The 19007-nt window shown below is 39.8% G+C and overlaps 2 protein-coding genes across 2 annotated transcripts in view; one reads left to right on the top strand and one right to left on the bottom strand.

Annotated features, from left to right (window-relative positions):
• Positions 1-19007, top strand: part of ARHGAP6 (Rho GTPase activating protein 6) — a 483079-nt gene that overhangs the window by 259552 nt on the left and 204520 nt on the right. The window lies entirely within an intron of this gene.
• Positions 7271-19007, bottom strand: part of AMELX (amelogenin X-linked) — an 88644-nt gene continuing 76907 nt past the window's right edge. The window contains exon 7 of the mRNA XM_063083668.1: positions 7271-7404. Coding sequence (XP_062939738.1) covers positions 7271-7404 — 134 coding nt within the window. The remainder of the gene's footprint in view (positions 7405-19007) is intronic.

Genomic DNA, 19007 nt, shown 5'->3' with positions numbered 1-19007 from the left:
TGCAGAAGCTCAGGCACACCCCAGATCCACTCAATTTGAATCTGCATTTTAAAAAGATCCCCAGGCATTTGGGGGTCAAGTTTGAGACGCACGGTCAAGTTTGAGATGTTCTGTACAATACCATGACAAAGGCCAGGCCCCACTCCTAGAGACTCTGATTTATTTGGTGTGGGAAAAAGCCTAGGCATCATTTTTTTAAAAAGCCACAATTCCCAACTGATCAGAATGTAGAGCCAAGTCTGATGACCACAGGCTCGGTCCTTCCCACTCGCAGGCCCTCAGTCACTGATAACTATCAAGCACGTGGAAATGGGCTTCATCAGTTATTTAAATGTCCTGTTTTAAAACTCCCAGGACTGGCCAGTTAGCTTAGCTGGTTAGAGCGCAGCCTTGTAACACCAAGGTCAAGAATTCAGATCCTCATACTGGCCAGCCACCAAAAGAACAAACAAAAAAATAGAACTCCCAGTCATGCATCAATGTTTTCTGACTTACAATAAACAGTCTTAATAATTTGCAAATCTTTCTAGAAAACTATTTTAAGTTTTCCAGTTCCCATTTAACGTTACCATTGTCACACACAGATCAGGAACTAGAGATGAGTGATTCGTTTTTCTTGTCTCTCTAAGCCAGATAAGACTCTTCCTCCAGCTCTAATCACACCCACTTTCTCACGTTTGGGGGTTACATTATTTCTCACTGTCTACTTGCATTGCAAATCTGGAAAACATCTTAATATCCCACCTTTGTTTTGATTTCCATAAAATGAGTAAATTTACTAAGTGGTTTGGAAGAAATGAATATAATTATATAGCTTTAAAAGCCTTTTTTTTTCTATAGATGTATGATTTGGGGAGTTTAACATGTTATTTTCAACACAGATATTTTATTTTAGGCATCATTTATTAAATATTGATGATAAAATGTGTTCTTTAGAAGTCTTCATTTAAAGAACTCTCGATCTGTCTGAGTGTAAACTCAACAGCAACAATCAAATTAAATGTGAAATCCAGTTTTCACTCCAGCATACTGGTTGGCCAAGATTCTAATTCTTCAGTTCCTGATTTCTCATTGTTGTAGACCCACAAGATAATGTTATTAGTGCTTTTATTTTCCGTGAGAGGCCTTTTCATTTTTCTGTAACTCAGCATATAATTTGCACGTTTGAAACTTATTTTATTTGTGTTTCAGTTGAAAGGCAGTGAGTATTACTTATTATTTGCAGAAACATTAACCGTGTTGTCTAGAGCAGGGTTTCTCTGCCTCGGCACCACTGATGTATGGGGCCGGAGAATTCTTTGTTTTGCGGGATGTTTGATGCATCGTAGGGTGTTTATCAGCATCCCTGGACACCACTCACTAGATGCCACTGACAAGCCCCCAGTTCCTACAATTAAAAACATCTGAGACATTGCCAAATGTCCCCTGAGGGGGCAAAAGTGCCCTCATTTGAGAACCACTGATCTGGGCCAGAGATGAAAACAGAAAAAGAGTCTGTAGATATTTTATGATCTAAATCACACACTTATTTCTCAGTGTTGCTAGTTTTTATTTTGTGGCTAGGTGAATTGTTATCAGTGTGAAGAGCATTGGTACATTAGATTTCTATCTAAAGATGGTTCCAAATATTTAAAATAATTGATGTTTTCCAAGCCACCCAAGCACATTTCCCTATTTCCTTTTCTGAGTTTAAAGAAAGTTTGAGAAAACTTTCTTCCTTTCTTCCTTCTGCACTGTAAAGCTTTTAAAGTGAAAAATCGAGTCACTTATCTGTCAAGTTCAAATAAGGAAATGACTTTGGCCACAATTATTGGAGTGCTTCAGGTGCAAGCAGCTGTTTGGGCCTGATCGTTTAGAGATATGGGGCCTCACATTTTCACTCTGTATATGCAAAGCACCCTGGCTGCTCACTGGAATCACCTGGAGCATTAGAAATCTAGTGCTCAAGCCCCAACCCCCAGAGATCCAGCTCAATTGTCAAGGATGGGGCGTAGGTAATTTTTAGAGCTCCCTGGTGATTCTAGAGGGCAGCCAGGCTGACACTGCTGATGTAGGTAGATGTGGCTTTGCTGCCTTTATCCTTCACTGATCACATCTCCACGTTTACTTGCCTGTGGCCTGCTGTCTTCCTGTCTGCAATGTGGCATCAAACTCTTCTGCCTATCCCTTGTTATTATGATTTTTAACCAAATGAGTTTTTCCAAGTGTTTTTCCTTTGTTCAGACCTAGACTAGCAAGGAAACTGCTGGCTCAGTCTAGTCCACTTAATCCATGACCTTCTGACTGCTGCCTTCGTTTCAACTGTTAACCTCATTCCACCTGAAAAAGCCTTTATTGTTTTAAAATGGGTATTTCTTCCTCTGCCAGCAGATCATTGTCACCAGTTCCCATCTATGTTTCCCATCACCACTTGCCTCTCTTTTTTTTTCTTTACTGCGATTTATAGCCTTAATTTCCTTTCTGTTTTTCATGCTCCCTCTTATTCATTTTTCCATCCTTAGATGACATGCTCATATTTTGTGAGTTCTTAAGTGTGTTTCAAGATGCTGGGAGAATATGTTTTACTTGACCTTAATCTGTTTGCTTTTTTGATCCCCACCTACCTGTCATTTTTAACTTTAGACCAGTGTATTTGGTTTTTGTGTTATTTAAATTGCATGCTCTTATGTTCCTTTTTGCCCCACCTGAGCATTTAAATGTGACACCTCATGTCTGCCAGGCTCCAGGTCCCTATTATGGCTGGTGGATCTGGGCCAGACCAACCAGCCCAGGCTTCAGGCCTGTCGTCACGTCTAGATTCACCTCTCCTCTTCCCACAAGATGGGCTCAGCTGCCTTCTGACCATGTAGCCTCTCCCTAAACCTGTGGTCTCTAGCAACCTCTGTACTTCCAAGTAATATCTTGAAGATCTTTATCCTTGGCTTGCTTGAAAGTATTTGTGCTAAGCCCCACAAGCATCTTTCATCTTGTTTCTTCAGATAGTTCTTCCAAAACAAATCGTAAATTGCCTCATTGCTAAAATTTACATCACATTCTCTGAACTCTGGTATCCGAGTCACTGCAAAGAGGCCTCTCAGATTCATTGCAGAGATTCTGCAGTGGAGCTCGCCACAACACAGTGAATGAGTTGTCCCCTTTTGGCCTTTTCATTCAGACTTAACAGCTGGATTCACCCACTCTGTCCTTTTCCCCCTTCTGATTTCCCAGGAATTGTTTTTGTTTTCTTCTTGTCCCCTATGAGATCACAACTCCACACCTATTCCAGAAACATCGCACTGCTTGTATTTTTTAAAGCCTGAGCTTTTGTTTGTGTGTGCACCTGTTTAAGAATATTCATGTTGACCTTTACTTTGTGTAATACTCAGTATATCAATTTATACTTTTAAAGACACTTTTTCTTAAGGCTTTAAGCTCAACTTACAAGTCTCATTTTATTTTGTAATCTTATTATTTTGCTTTAATGTAAAAAAAAAAAGAAAAGAAAAGTACCTTTCTCTGTATTCCTTAAATACCAACCAGACTTTCAAGTCTAACAATTAAATTTATTGAGCATCTAAATATTTCTTACAAATTCTAAACTTTAGATTTAATACATAAGATTTCCTTAAATATTTAAACAGTAGTTACATGCTTAAATCATTAAATCCCAAGTATTTTAATTAAAATCATAAGTTCAACATGTCAAATTCTCCCAAACAATTCAAAGACCTCAAAGAACAAATAAAATTTGTATATTTTAACATGTTGATTCCAGAAGTTATTATTATACCCAGCTCAATAGTATTAATACAAAGTTTGATTAATTTATTTGTTAGCTCCATATATTTTATTAGTATTAGTACTAGCAGCAGCATTAGCATTGGAATTCATAATAGTGCTAGTACTAAAACTAACATTATTATTAGTATCAGCACCAGCACCAGTATTAGCATTAGCATTACGCTTAGTCTTAGAATTAGTATTAGCATGCTTCTCAGAGTTGCAAGGTTACTGACCCAAATAAGAAAAACAGAGATTGTGAAAGTTATTGCTTGAGAATGTGACTTCAAAGTTATAAAGTCAAGGTTTTCAGTCAGAGATTTTAGACCAAAATACCAAGAACTAGGGTTTGCCAACCCAGTTCTTCAACCTCGGTGGACTTTTATTGGGCTATGGTTATTTATACAGTAGCAGAACTTTCTCAGCTTTGACCTTTTCTTGCAGTCTGGTGAATCATGACCACCTATAACCCAATCCTTCTACAGTGTTTTCTTATGTAATTTTTGTTGAAAATTTCTGTGACAACTTTTTATTGTCTGATCGGAGAGGGTGACTAATCATCCTTGTTTACCCAGGACTGAAGGGTTTTCTGGCACGTGGGAATTTCAGTGTTAAGACCAGGAAAGTCCCAAGGATGGCTAGTTATCCTAGATTCCAGATCAGTGGTTCTCAATTCTCATTAGAATGGTGTGGAGAACTTTTCAAATATACCAGGGCCCAAGCCCCACCTCCAGAAATTCTGATTTAATTGGTCTGGGGATAGTGCCCGGACATTGATATTTTAAAAATCTTCCCAAGTGATTTTCATGTGCAGCCAGGGTTGAAAACCACTGTTCCACACCCTCTACGTAGTTTGAAACACCTTGTGTAACATTTTACTGCCCACTTTGACCTACTGGAATTCAGCAAAACTTGAATTTGACAAACATGTATTTGGGTGCATTAATGTTCAGCATTTCCAGTAAATAGTCCTGGGGGAATCAAGTGTACCTTTCCTGAACATATCATGTTATTCGTTGTTCTTGACTATTATTGTGTTTTCATGGCTTTTCACAAAATTATTGGTTTCTTTTTTTAAAAATTTTATTTTATTTTGTCAATATACAATGTGGTTGATTATTGTGGCCCATTACCGAAACCTCCCTCTTCCCCCTCCCTCCCAGCAACCTCATATCCGTTCACTTATGGTATCAACTTCAAGGAATTGTAATTGTTGTGTTTTCTTCTCTCCCCACCCCAGTTTATTTGTGTATTTATTATTTATTTTTAGCTCCCACAAATAAGTGAGAACATATGATATTTCTCTTTCTGTGCCTGACTCGTTTCACTTAATATAATTCTCTCCAGGTCCATCCATGTTGTCGCAAATGGCAGTATTTCATTCTTTTTTATAGCAGAGTAGTATTCCATTGTGTAGATATTGGTTTCTTTTTAATGATTAAATTGTCATACTGTCATCAATGAAAACTGCTTTAAGCTGGTCAATTTGTCCAGTTAGTATCATCCTTGAAAGCATTTGAGCTTCCTGGTGACAACAATGTTCATGACCCATCTTGATTTTTCCTGCCACAAGACATGGAATCAACTACTCTCCAAGGATACCTGGTTCTTTTTAGTGGAGAAAGTTTTAGAGACCAAAATCTCGGCTACAGGAGGCACATCAGGTTGTACTAGTAGTAGGTAGATCTTGGACCCATGATCTCATCTGAAATTGAAATCCTTAATTCTCTCAATGGTCTTCTATGCATCTCACGGTCCATTCTATAGATAATTTTATCATTATTTATCTTTTTTCTGCGAACTGATATTATGATGTTCTTTTTACTTTTTTCAAGCATTAAAGTTCCATCCCTCCTTTATTTACTCTCTCCTTCCAAATTTCAACTGTGAATCGGGAAAACTCTGTGAATAGACTTCCTGTATTTTCTAGTTTATCCTCTTTTCCAGGCCCAAAGTCTATTTCTTTTTATAGTTTGATAATGTCTCCATTTTTCAGTGCTCATATTTCCTGAAGGTTCATCGCTCCTTAGCCTATTTCTTCATACGTCATGTGAATGGAGCTTTACACACAAAGTGGAAAGTGGATATTCCTCTGAAATGAGAAGCAGCTCATTTTGTTGCCATTTTAAGAGAGGTGGAGATGTAAGAGGAGAGCATCCTCTCTGCCATCCTGTTGGCTGATGATTTGTATCTGAGGTTACAGATTTAGGGTATGGGTCAGAAATTGAGATCAGAACAGCACAACCACTAATGTCAAGGGACCACAGACCAAGGCTCAAAAATACAACCCATGTAAATGTTATTTTTAATCCAAAGGATCTCCCTCATTTGGGATCCTGAGTTTCGTCAAGTCACTTTAGATCAGCAATAAAGTCCCCTTGAGAGTTTCCAGATTTTTCTCTACAAGGAACTGTGAAGCATGCTGTTTATTTGTGGAACTCCCAGTCCTGGTTCTTCAGGACTCTTTCATTTGCTGACCTCAAGATGGCCAACAAAAAAGGCTCTTAAAAATACTTGGCTTATTGATTTTGGAATGTTCTGGTAAATGCCAATCAGAATGATGTCATTTAACTAGGAGAGATTTGGGCTCAAGCCCCAAAGTGATTTTACCTAAGAGGAAATGGAGTGTCTAATAAATAATGTGGAGTTTACATATCCAGACACCAAATAATTACTGTTGGTAATAATATGACTAGAGATGCCATACCCACCTCTCCATTGAGGCACGTTTCTAACAGATAAATCCAAGTGAAACTTGATGTCAATATAAGCTGCTTTGGCCTTATTTTTGACTTTCATTACAGCTGCATTTTCATTTGTATTTTTTGTTATTGTTGTTGTTGGTTTCATTTGTGCTTTGACTTATTTGGGTGAAAACAGTGGCTATTTAGTGAATTAGGAAATAGTTTAATCAATACACACACCCATGTTTCTGACTCGTAAGTGCAGATGATATTTATTCTGCGCATATCCTGGGAAGCTACATCTTTCCTTGGTTTTAAGATGACAAAGTTGTATTGGTTTTGGTTATACATATAACGAGTGCTCATTGGAAAGAGTTGCAACTATGCATAAAGAGAGATTATAATAAGAAAAAATTCCAAGTATTCAGCAAGATCTATACAGTGCGTGTATCGTTGCCTTAATTTATCTGTACATCAATAAAAATGGGTCAGTAGCTCATCAGATGAAGAGCAAGCCTTCACAAATCCAGCTCTATGGAATTTTAGCTGAACACAAAAGCATTCTCCATATAATAATCATTAATTTAATATTTAGTTAACAATAACCTTTATATCTTTTTCTTTACTTATTTGGCTTTGCCTTTGAGAGCTTTGAAAGGATTTACAGAATGATCGGGATGCCCAGGCTTTCCCTGACTTTAAAATTTTAATAAGCAAATGAAGAAAATCTCATTCTTTTTTCCTAGGATTAAGGTGAGGTTTTGATGAACGACTAATGTAAATTGCTTAGCCTGGGATCTGTCTTAGGGTGGTAGGCTTTATTAAGTTTAGCTAAAATCTCCATCACCATTGACATCTTCATCATCATTACCATCATCACCGTGACCAACAACACCACCACCACTATTGTCACTGCCATTATCATCAACATTACCATCTTTTAATACTTGGTTTGGAGAAGCTAAAAGGAGCCAAATGGACATTTCTCTGTCAGTCCTTTCGAGTCACCTTTTTCTATCCTCTTCCCAGCAGTCAGTCTGTTGGTCACTGGCCACACGCTTTCTCGTCTCTAAATTGCAGAACTTTCTCTTATGCAACATTAATCTTTATCTCATTTCTGATGCTTCATCTTAAATGTAAAGAAAGAAAGAACACCAAGAAACAGTTAACTTTGCCATCTCCTGCCTCCCGGGATCAAAAATAGCAGTTGCTGCAGGGTTTGGAATAAAAAAGCTCAAAAGAACCTTGTATACAAAAGTGGTTCGTACAGCCTTCTCTCCTGAAATCATGCCAGCAGATATTTTGATCCTGTTAGGAAGCAACTAAAAGCTTTTTTCAACTCTGGTCCGCCAGCTTCCCTGATGCGCGTCTGATAAACGCTGTGTCTGTGAGAAAGTTCTGTCCTCCCCCTGGTGGCAAAAGGGAAAACTAACGACAGTGCTCCTTATGGGAGAGTATTGACAAGATATGGGATATGTAAATACTACCTTACCCTTTTAGCCCATTTCTTGTAAAATTTTTTATTTCAGCCTCTTTGGTTGCTTTTGTTCTTTGGAAAACAAATGATTTTTTTTTTTTTTATATTCTACAGTTACTGGGATGAAAGAGATTTGACAAACTGGCATAACATTTTGCTTCGGAGACAACTTGAGAAACATCTATGTCTTAAATAAAGATTGTCTCAGGATCCTAACAATATGTTCATCATATTAGGCATGAAACTGGGTTTTAAACCTAGTGACCACAGAAAAAAATGTTGGGTTTATTTTATTGTTACTGCCTCTGCACTGAGAAAAGACTAGAATTCTAAATATAATGCACATTCTAATTCCTCTAGCTCAGTAGGCAGAAACTTACCCTTCTAAATGACAAAGAGAGTTTGGAGGACATTGGCTAATACAAAGACTGTCTTTTGACACAACACTCACGAATCCTTATGGAGTGCTGCTTTGGGGCCAGGCCCCATGCTGCATGATCAAATACACCCTCTTTAAATGGGTCCTTTCAACAGTTCTATGATCAAACCCTTGCGTTTAAACAGGTGAACACTGCTACCCTGAATCACATGGACAGGAAAACCATTTGGGCAGATCCCAGATCCAGTCTTTTATTCAGAGCCCTTCCTCCAAACCAGTGGTTCTCAATGGTGGTGATTTGAGATGGGGGAGACAGTTTTGGTTGTCCTCAGGGAGGTGCTACTGGCATCTAGTGGATGGAGGCCAGGGATTCTGATGAACATCCTATAAGGTGCACCACAGCCCCCACAGCAAAGAACTACCCAGCTTCAAATGTCAGTAATGCTGAGGCTGAGAAACCCTGCTGGAAACCAGTGCTGTTCACGGTGGTCTATGGGGCAGCAGCGTCTGCGTCACTTGGGAGTGTGCTGGACACGCAGAAACACGGGCCCCACACTCACCCAGTGAACCAGACTCTGGGGTGGGGTCAGGAATGTGTGTTTTCACAAGCCCCCAGGTCCTCCTTGCACACTCAAATGGGAGAAGCTGTGCTCTAAAACACCAGGCCATTCTGTGTCGTGTTGAGCTGGACCCAAGTGTATGGTTTCCTCATCACTTTCCAGCATTCCATTGTCGAATAGAAGTTTCTCTTCAGGCATCCAAAAGGGGAAAGTCTGGCGTATACTAGGAGAAGCGTGACTCATGGGGAAGTCAGTGCAACTACAAATCCAGGAACCACGCCCAGCTGAAAATCTAGAAAGGTTTTTTATCCTTATTTTCTCTACCTAAGGAGGGAAGTATGGAGACTCAGTCCAAGTTCAGAAAACAAAGGTTGGGTTTGGGGGTTATCTAAAATTAAACAAAATTGAATTTAGTAAAACTCCTCTGGGAAAGAATAAGAGCCACACAATGCAAAATTGCCAATTACATTGAGTTTCGGATTTACTGACAGCCCCCACACCTGAATAAGTCATTCTTTCTATTTGTGCATTTTTCTAATCACAAATCATCTTCTGGAGAGCCAATGGAATAATTATTTTTATCTGGGTCTCTCTTCAAAAGTTGCTCTTCACTTGGTATTTTATGTGACTTATGGTGGGGCATACATTATAGGCAAGGATGCATTGTAAAGGAAGAAAATGTCAGACAAGACATCTGTGTTCAGGTAGCTCGTACTGTAATGCCAAGTCATTCTGTGACTCATTTCTTAAATAACACTGCTGGAACATAAAATAAAATAAAATAAACAACATATTTTGGAGATTTGAAAAAAAATGATATCCCCTAATTGAGTCTTTATATATTGACTCCTTTGACTTCAGAAGGATAAACTTGTAAAACGTAAAGAGGGTTTTCTAACATCTGTTTTTTCTTCACCATCTGTATTATAGTTAGGGAAAAAATGAATATATTTTTTTAGATTATTCCACACAAGATTAGCTGCATTAAAATCATTTGGGTGGTAGATAAATTTCCTGATCTCTTTCTACTGGGATCTAGTTGCAGTAGTTTGAGATGCTCATAAATCATATTTTTAGAAATCCTCCAAGTTTATGAACAAGCATCAACAATTTCTTAATTTGACAGAATCAAACTGATGCATCATAGTGATGGTTTCATTATTTTGAAGTATAAGTCAAAGAACCCACAGGCCAACATTTATGCAGACATTCAACAAGAATTGAAACAATTCAATTTAAACCAGGCCACTTGTATCACTATGACGCTAAGTGAAAAAAAAAAAAAAAAAAAAAGGCCAAACCACGTTGCAGGCTGATAATTGGGGATAGCAGCATCACTAGTGAATTTAATCTAGAATAATCCTTTGTTGATCAGACACTGCTAAGGAAGGCTGGGAAATGGATGCACGAGCTTTCCAGATAATCAAAGTTTTACACTTTAACTATTGACTTCCATTTTCCTCAAAGTTATTAGCATAGAAACCGAGAGTCTGTGAAGTGTCAACATAAGAAGTATGAATCACACATCCGGCCCGTGCCCACAGCTGGCCATGGCCATGACTAAGCTGCACGCTTCTGGCCTTTGCAAGGCCTGCATTCCAGTGACCAGCCTGGTCTGCGAGGCATGCATCACAGGGTAGGGGGTTGCAGGAGAGTTTGCTGCCAATGAGGGCAAAGAGCAAGGAGCCACAGCAGGCTTCCTCGCTTCTGAGCAGAAGCTGCAGAAGATCAGGCCTCTTTTCTCTAGGCATCCGAGTTTCCCCTGTGGATGTTACTTAGCAAACTCTGCCATGATGTGACGGGGAGGCCTTCAGGGAGCCTCGAGGCATGTAGGAATGTTTGCCTCGTCCCAAATGGCTCTAGACAGTCCAGCTCCTCCAACTGGTTTCCTCTTTCCCCTCATCCATCACTGTCTCCATCCCATCTCACGGATTCCTACTGCTTGGCTCTAACTAGGGGCAGAATTTTAGGCTGCTGCAGGAAACCAGATAACCAAGCTCATTAAGTAACCTTAGTTATAAACACAACATGAAGCCCGTCAACTCTGGCCAGAAGGGATCTCAGAGCTTCCCTATCTGGAGAAAAATGTTCATGAGCAAGCTTTGGGGTTACTTCTGGATTTAAGATTATGTTCTGGATAGTCCAAGCCCTTACATGACATAATTTTTTAAGGGGCTGAAGATATAGATATTACTACTTGTTGTTAAAGGATTTTATTTGTTAAATCTGATGCCACATTTTTATTTCTGGTGTGAGTTTCATAGAATTCTATGCTCTTCAATAACCTAATTTGTTTTCAGATTCCTTCTTGTCGTCTTTGAAGGGTTCCAGTGGACTCCAGCTTCTGGAATACTTTACCTTTTCCTATGCCAAAGCAACAGTGACCAAGAGACAATGTTAGGGAGCCCCAGTGACAGAGTAAAGATAAATGTGGAATATTCTTCAGAACTCTTGTCTGCTTGGAGATTATTCCTCCAGTGTGAGCACAACACATGAGCAGGAGGAATCACAGCAATGAAGGAGGACTTCTCCTCGGGGTCTTCATGTGCAAAGGTCATGCAACATGTAACATGGAATTTATCATGAGCACTGCCACTGCGACAGGGGCCACCATTTTCAGGTCACTTGTATTTAGATGGGACATGTTTTAAGGAAGATGATCCATGGAAACAAATTTATCAGAAAAATAGACGAATGTTTTCTCATTTTACTAAAATGAATCACTGACTTTTTTTTTAAGGATAAGTTTTCCCCTCAATTCTCAAGTAATTCACTAGAGATCAGCAACTCATTTGTGTAGTTTAAGAGGCAGGAAATAGGAGTACTAAAACCTTTGCAATGATTATTGATAAATAGCAAAGATACAGTGTTTCTGAATATTATCATTTAAGACAATAGGCCAGTGAATAGTAGCAGGATTTTACTTTGGACCAGGGCTGTAGAGTTTATAGTCTCTACTTGTGTAACGTTCATATTAATTCTTCCTACTTTGTGAGATGGGAGGGCGGGTATTTGTAGCAGAAGAAAGAGATTTAAGGATTTACTGTGATCACACCATCTAGTACAGCAAGTGACAGGGCCAAGATGAGAAGGGAGGTCTTTCATGCTCTTTCACCCTCAATTTCTAAAAACAAAAGGCATACTTAAACACACTTTTTCCCCCCACATACTGTTGTGGGTTTTTTTTGGTGGCTGGCCGGTATGGGAATCTGAATCTGTGACCTAGGTGTTCTACGTCTGCACTCCAACTGGCTGAGCAGCCAGCCAGCCGTACTTTAACATACTTTAAATTCTCTGACCAATTACTTTTTGAAGCTTTCTACTATTTGTAATATGTGTTTGCTTCTTTTCACTCTCAGATGAAGATGGTCTCAATATGATTTTAGTGCTGGGGATTGAAACTTTATGTGAGGCAAGGATCAGGGTTGAAGGCCAGATGAGGAATGGGAGACCATAACATGGATTTGGGGTTCTCCATCAAAACTGTTCCCGTGAATTTAACTTACAGGTGGTGGACGAGCGTAACCAGTGGAGGCAGAATCACAGAGGCAGAAAGAGAGGAATATGGTGGTAATAATAGCTGCAAAATAACTGATTTTAATTAAGTGCCAGGCTCTGGGCTGCAATCCTTCAGAGGCATCACCTTATTTATTACTGCAACAGGATGGAGTAAATGGAGTTTGGAACTCAGGCGCATCTGTGCTAGAAACTCTGCCGCTCTCTGTTGGCCTCTCCAGCCTATTGTTGAAGCTTGCAGCAACCACTGCTGGCGCACCCCTGGCATTCCCTCCACCTTAACTTCTGTGACCCCCGAACAACAGCCAACAGCCAGCACCTGCATTTCTCTACCTGGTGGCTTTCTCTTACTGCTAGAGTTTACTTTACCACCTGTACCTTCCTGGAAGAGCTGTCAACCAGTGACTATCTGGAATTGTGTAGAAATATCCCTGTGCCCTGAGCTTCTGTTTGTGGTAAATCTGGGGCACTGAACAGCATCATTGAAAGGAGATGGGTCCAATGTCTGCCGTGTTTTCTCTGAATTTATTTTCAGCTTTATTCACTTCCTTGGTTCATAGTTACTTCACGTCCATATCTGTTTTTTTTTTTTTTTTTTTCCATATTTTTTTTAATTCAAGGCTCCAATGCCCATACTTAGCAGTTCAGGGGGCTTTATCTCAGGATAAAGTGGAGATGCTTTGTATACACAGGAGAGGATGGTCCAACTGGCCCCACTCTTAAGAATGCAGTTTTTTCCTCACTCCTAAAATGAACTCATGGCCACGCCTGCTCTTGGTGTTGGTTGACTACATCATTGAAGTCTCTCCAGGTCTCCCTTGAGAAAAATCATTGTACCTCTCATGGTTCAGGTCATGATTTTCTCTACTGTGGTTTCTCCTCTTCAAATATATCCCATATTCTATCTTTCTGGAATTTCTGGCCCTCTGATGGCACCATTCTTGCAAATGACTTTTCTGTCATTTTAGTTGGGTCTTGTGAAAGAAGGTAAGTAGACTCATATACTAACATGTCCAGTCTGATATCTTGAATTGGAAACTCTTCTTTCCTGACTCATCTTAACCAATCACTTTGGCAATAATAATAATAACAATAATAATAATGACAAACATCAGCAGCAATATTAACATTCCACTAACCCTTTAACTATATCATTCTTTTAAAAATGTTCCCCATCATCTTTAGTCTTACTCTATTTTTTTCTTATTATGTCATAGGTTAAATCTGCAAAAGGTAGAGATATCTGGTGAGGAGGTACACCACAGTGCCTTTCTCTATTTTATTAGTTATAGCTTTAGGTTGTCGAATTATCCCATTAGGTGATATTGGGGCTCAGAGACTGTTACCCCAAAATATGGTATTTGACATGCTGGAACAAGGCAGCTCCAAGGTCTCTCTGAAGCCCCCTCCCCAATCCTCCGTCACTCTCCAAAGCACAGGATGAAGCTGTTCCCTTATTTGCCTAAAAGTCTGAACCCACCAAAGAAGAAGACAATGACCTCTGGTTCTTTCTGTGAGTTTTCATTAACTTACATATCACAGGAAGGAAGACTGGAGTCTGTCAACACCCCTGGACAGACTTTTGTCACAAACCATTGTCTTCTATTTCAGCCCCATTCATTATTTTGAAAAGAATCATCTACTAGTCATTGTCTGCTCTGCATGCCCAACAGACTTTGTCCTGGGCCATTGTATGTTCTCCAGGCCAATTAAACCCCTCTAAAAATCATTTACTTCTGCACCCCAATCTCTGCTTTCCCTATGAAGAGGGGTATATAAGCATCTGTAACCCACTGGGTTCTCTGCACCCAGTCATTCTGCTGTGTCCCCATGCTGTGCACATAAAAACAAAATTTGTTATGCCTGTTCTTCATATTGATCTGAATTTGTCTGTGATTTTTAGTGATCGGTCATGGGTGACAAGAAAGCTTTTCTTTGATCCTTACAGTGACCTCTTCCTGAAAGCGTGGCAGAGAAGTAAGTTTATATGGTTATTTCAACCCAGCAGTATCTTGATGTGGTTCTGAATGAATAGATAGAAAGGAGTTGTGATTTTAGAATAACTTCTGAGTAATATCAGCTTTCTTTTCATCTACCAAAGATGTTAATCTGCTTCAATGTTGCAGTAGAATTCCTGGTTTTGACAAAAGGAAATTCACATTTCAGCCATATTTTTCTAAATGTGGGTCAGTGGGGAAAAGGACACTTTATCGAAACAGACTGCCTTGGCTATAAATTCCTTTCCGATTCAGCTAGTGAGTGAAAGATAAAAGTATATATACCAAATTATTTTTTAAATATTATTTTATTGTTCTAGAAATAAGAACATGATTGATAATTAAAGAACAAAACATACAGTTTGCATGCAGATATTACCTCTAGAAATGTAAAATAAATGCCTTCTTATATAACCAGCTCTTTAAATATATTTGTCCAGGAAGCAACTTTTTATTTACTTGGTGGGTGTGTCTAGAGGACAGGGAAAAACACTAATGACAAGAAAATCAAGATAAGATAAGAGTGGCTTTTTCTTTGATAGTCACTTTAAATATGGTACCAATCTTGAAAAGTCAACACAATAAGAGATTCTTTCCTATAGGACTTGTGTGGAGTTGAGATTTTACAGGTGAATTCTCTTCCAATGACAAAGACCAAAGGAAATCAAGAGATACTGAGTTCTATCAAATATTATCTCTGGGCAACAAGCTTATTTACCAATAAGAGATTTTTGTGCACTCAGCATTGGGCTTGTTGCTGGGGTCAAGCTGGGAAGGTGGAGGAAGGCTATGAGAGTTTTGGAGGATGCAGTCCCAGCACTCAGAAAGCTGACAGATTATTTGGAGGTACAGAATTAAATACTGAGCTAAGGATGTAATTGTGAGGTCTGTTTACTGCAAAAGAAGTTAAAAGAAAAGGAGGTTATTGTAAGTGGAATAGCACAGGGAACATTATGAAGGAACAGGAATCTCAGCAGGAAATCCATCTTAAGTTTTGGATGGTGTGGTAGCACATATCAATGGACCCAGGTCTTCCCTCATCCCTGCGCTGATGCTCTTTAGTAACATGGCAGTGCCCTCTATCTCTGACTCTGGGGTCAGTCGTTTGACTGGCTTTAGCCAATAGGAACGTGTAGAAGTGGTGGTGTGCCAGTTCTGAGCCTGGACCTCAAGAGGCTTTACGTGTTCCACTTGCCCACTTGTGTTTCTCCCGTGGCCATGAGGAGGACATTTCTGAGCTGGACTGCTGGTCCTAGGAGGGGGATGAGAGGTGTGTAAGGTGTGTGAGGTAGAGCTGCATAGCTAAGCAAATCTACCCAAGCCCAGCCTAGAGCACAGCCTCCTGCAGATGCATGAGCTGGCGCATTCAAGATAAACCCACCTCCAGCCTCTGGGTGGTCTGTAACATAGCAATAGCTGATGGATATATATGCATAGAGGGAAAAATGAATTTTCCAGGTGGAGATAATTGTATTGGCAAAACCATGAAGAGAAGGGTCAATCAACACATTGGATCACGGGGAAGCTGGCTTAGTTGGAGTAGAATATGCCTGTTGAGAAAGAGTCAAAAATAAAACTGGATAGAGAGTGTTAACTCAAATTATAGAGAAGTTTAAAGGCCAGTTAGAAAAATCATAGAATTATATTGTATGGAGGTGTCATAGAAATAATCTAGAGCCAAGTCCTCATTCTATTAAATGAGGAAAGAGGTTATGTGATATGTTACAGAGACAGAGTGAGTTGGTAGCCAAACAATACTGGAACCCAAGTCTTAAGTATTTGTACTTGATGCCATAGGAAAGAGAGAATGGAACAATGGACCAGGGATTTTAAGAAGGTAAATACAGCCATGAGTTAGAAGGAGTGGTTTGGCCATTCCTAGACACATTACTTGTGAGGCTTTTATAGTGTTATGGGACTGAGGGCATGACATTCTGGGGCAGGGAATGCTCTTGGGGAATTCAAACAGGGAGAAAGAATGGATAAAAAAGAATTTAGGAGAAAAAAAAAAACTTCAGGGTATCTACAGATGAAACCCACGTTTCTCTCCTGGTCATACCTGGTCTTTAATGAGGTCTCTTTAAAAGTTACCATGCCCATGAGGGATCTTATTGGAGTGAAGAACATGCTCTGAAACTGATTTATGGTGATGGTTGCACCACTTGGTAAATTTTTTAAAAATCATTGAATCGCACACCTAAAATCGGTGAATTTTATGATATGTAATATGGATATCTCGTCTGGTCAGAAGGTAGTGAATTATCTCGATTGCTCAGTCAGTTACAGATTCATTCCTTGTTCTGCTCTTTCCCTCTTTCTCACTACTGCACCTGACTAGTCTTTAAATAAATAAATATAATGGATATCTCAATAGAGCTGTTAAACAAACAATGAAAATCCCACCAGGTAAGTTTCATAGTCCCCGGAGGGGCTGTTTTCATCTGAACTCATAAACTCACTATGTCAATTCCAGGCAGCATCCTTCCCTTCTTTCTCAGATGGGACTATACACCACAGACCCTTAAGTGTCCACAGGTGCCATGCAGTCTAGAGCCATCACTGTGCCCAAGCCAATGGGTCTCCACCTATATACGGGGAAGAGCTCTTCTTCCCCACCTTGGCTCACACTGCCAGCAAGGAACAATTAGATGCTGCTTGTGTCTATCATAAAAATAGTCCCCTCTTTTCCTAGATCTCTGACGTATGTCCTGGGGCTGGGCCAAGGGGTCAATTCCTGAAGCAGACCCTTATCTTTCCTTCTCAACCTTTCCTTCCAGTTGCCATCCTTCCTGGTTTCTGTCCTACACCCATCCCTCTAACTGTCACACAGCCCCAGCCTCTTTTGAACCTTAGCAACGGTAGACACTAATACCACCACTGAAAACTTGCTCACAAGGGGATTATTCAAAGATGACCCTGAGATAAGTCTTCTGGATTTTAAGCAAGATGTGGTACAACTTTGATGTATTCTTTAAAAAAATTTTTTTTTATAGATATAATTCACAAATAGTAAAGTTAGCCATTTAAAGTCAATGGCTTTTATCATATTCACCTAGTTGGCATCACCACAATCAATTTTAAAACATTTTCATCACCCCAAAAGAAACCCCATACCCATTAGCAGTCACACCCTATTTTCGCCATCACCCTCAGGCCCTGGCAACCACTATGCTACTTGCCTATTCTAGGTATTTGCTTACATCCCACAGGTCTGGCAAGGGTCAGACCAGACAATGTATGGGAAGGGTACTTGCATGTTGTAAAATGACACCCAAGCATGATTTTAACAATTGTGCTGCACGAAGTAAACATTTCGTTGTAATACGTAATTTGTGATCCCGTAATTCGTGAGCCAGAAAGCATGTCCCATGCTCATGGGCTCACGGGTCTGAGGGAGAGAAGCTCAACTGAAAGTCGATGGTGACAGAGCTACCCCAAAGGTTGAACACAGGCAGTCCTCATGTCACATCAGGTCTCAGGACTATTTAGTTTGGCTAAACTAAGTTTTCTATTACTGCTATAACAAGTTACCACAAACTTAGTGTCTTTAAGCACTGCACATGTACTGTCTTACAGTTCTGTAGGTTAGGAGTCTGACAGAGATCTCACTGGGCTAAAATCAAAGAGTCAGCAGGGTTCCTTCAGCAGCCTCTAGGGGAGAATCCTTGCTTTCTGAGCTTCTAGAAGCCACCCACATTCGTTGGCTCTTGGCCCCTTCTTCCATCTTCAATGTCAACACTATTGCTTCTCTCTGTGCCTTTGTGATCTCTTCCATCTCTCTCTGACAGACCCAGCTGGGGAAAGGTCTCACTTTTAAAGACCCATGGGATTAGATTGGTCCCACCTGGATAATCCAGGCTAATCTCCCCTTCTCAAGATCTGTACACTTAAACACATCAGCAAAGTTCACCATGTACAGCAACATATTCATTGGTTCCAGGGACTAGTGTGTGGACATCTTTGGGGGCCATCTACTTGTCAACAGATGAGTCTCTGGGTCACTGTCCCCACTGCACCCCACTGTGTTTGTGAGAGTGCACACAATCATGTCTTTATTTTCTCTCTTCCGTGTTTATACCCATTTTTGGCTTTCTCTTTTCTTGCTACATCACTGTTGATCCCGTTTTTATCTTCTTTTTTTCCTTTGCTACATATTTCTTTTTTCCTTCATTGCTACTATCCTTTTTTTCTCCTTCCCATTTTTTTTTTTTTGTATTTCTTACTCATTCAGCTATTTATGGTTGTTTTGAACTTATTTTATCTTCCCATTCTTTGCTCTCTAATTTAATTTTCTTATCGTTTTCCTTTTCCTTAGCCTCTATTTTTACACAACATTGGCCCAATCTTTTTTTTTTCTGTTTTTCTTCAGCTTCCCCTCCTAACCCTTATGCTCACCCAGAATTCTTATCTCCATGCACACACACTGTTTAACTTTTGTGGCTCTTTCAGCCCTGACTGTGCAGTATATATTTTGAAAAACGGGGGGAGGGGGGTGGGGAGGATGCAGGGAAGCAGACATAACAGGGAGAAAACGTTGATGCTGAAGGCCACAACCTGCTAAAACCTCTTAGGGAAGCCATAAAAGACCAAAGGTATGTGTTTGTTGATTACACGTATGTAGATATATAGGTATGT

The sequence above is a fragment of the Cynocephalus volans genome, chromosome X (genome assembly GCF_027409185.1).
Source record: "Cynocephalus volans isolate mCynVol1 chromosome X, mCynVol1.pri, whole genome shotgun sequence".
NCBI classification, from domain to species: domain Eukaryota; kingdom Metazoa; phylum Chordata; class Mammalia; order Dermoptera; family Cynocephalidae; genus Cynocephalus; species Cynocephalus volans.
This window is presented reverse-complemented; position numbering and strand designations above follow the sequence as displayed.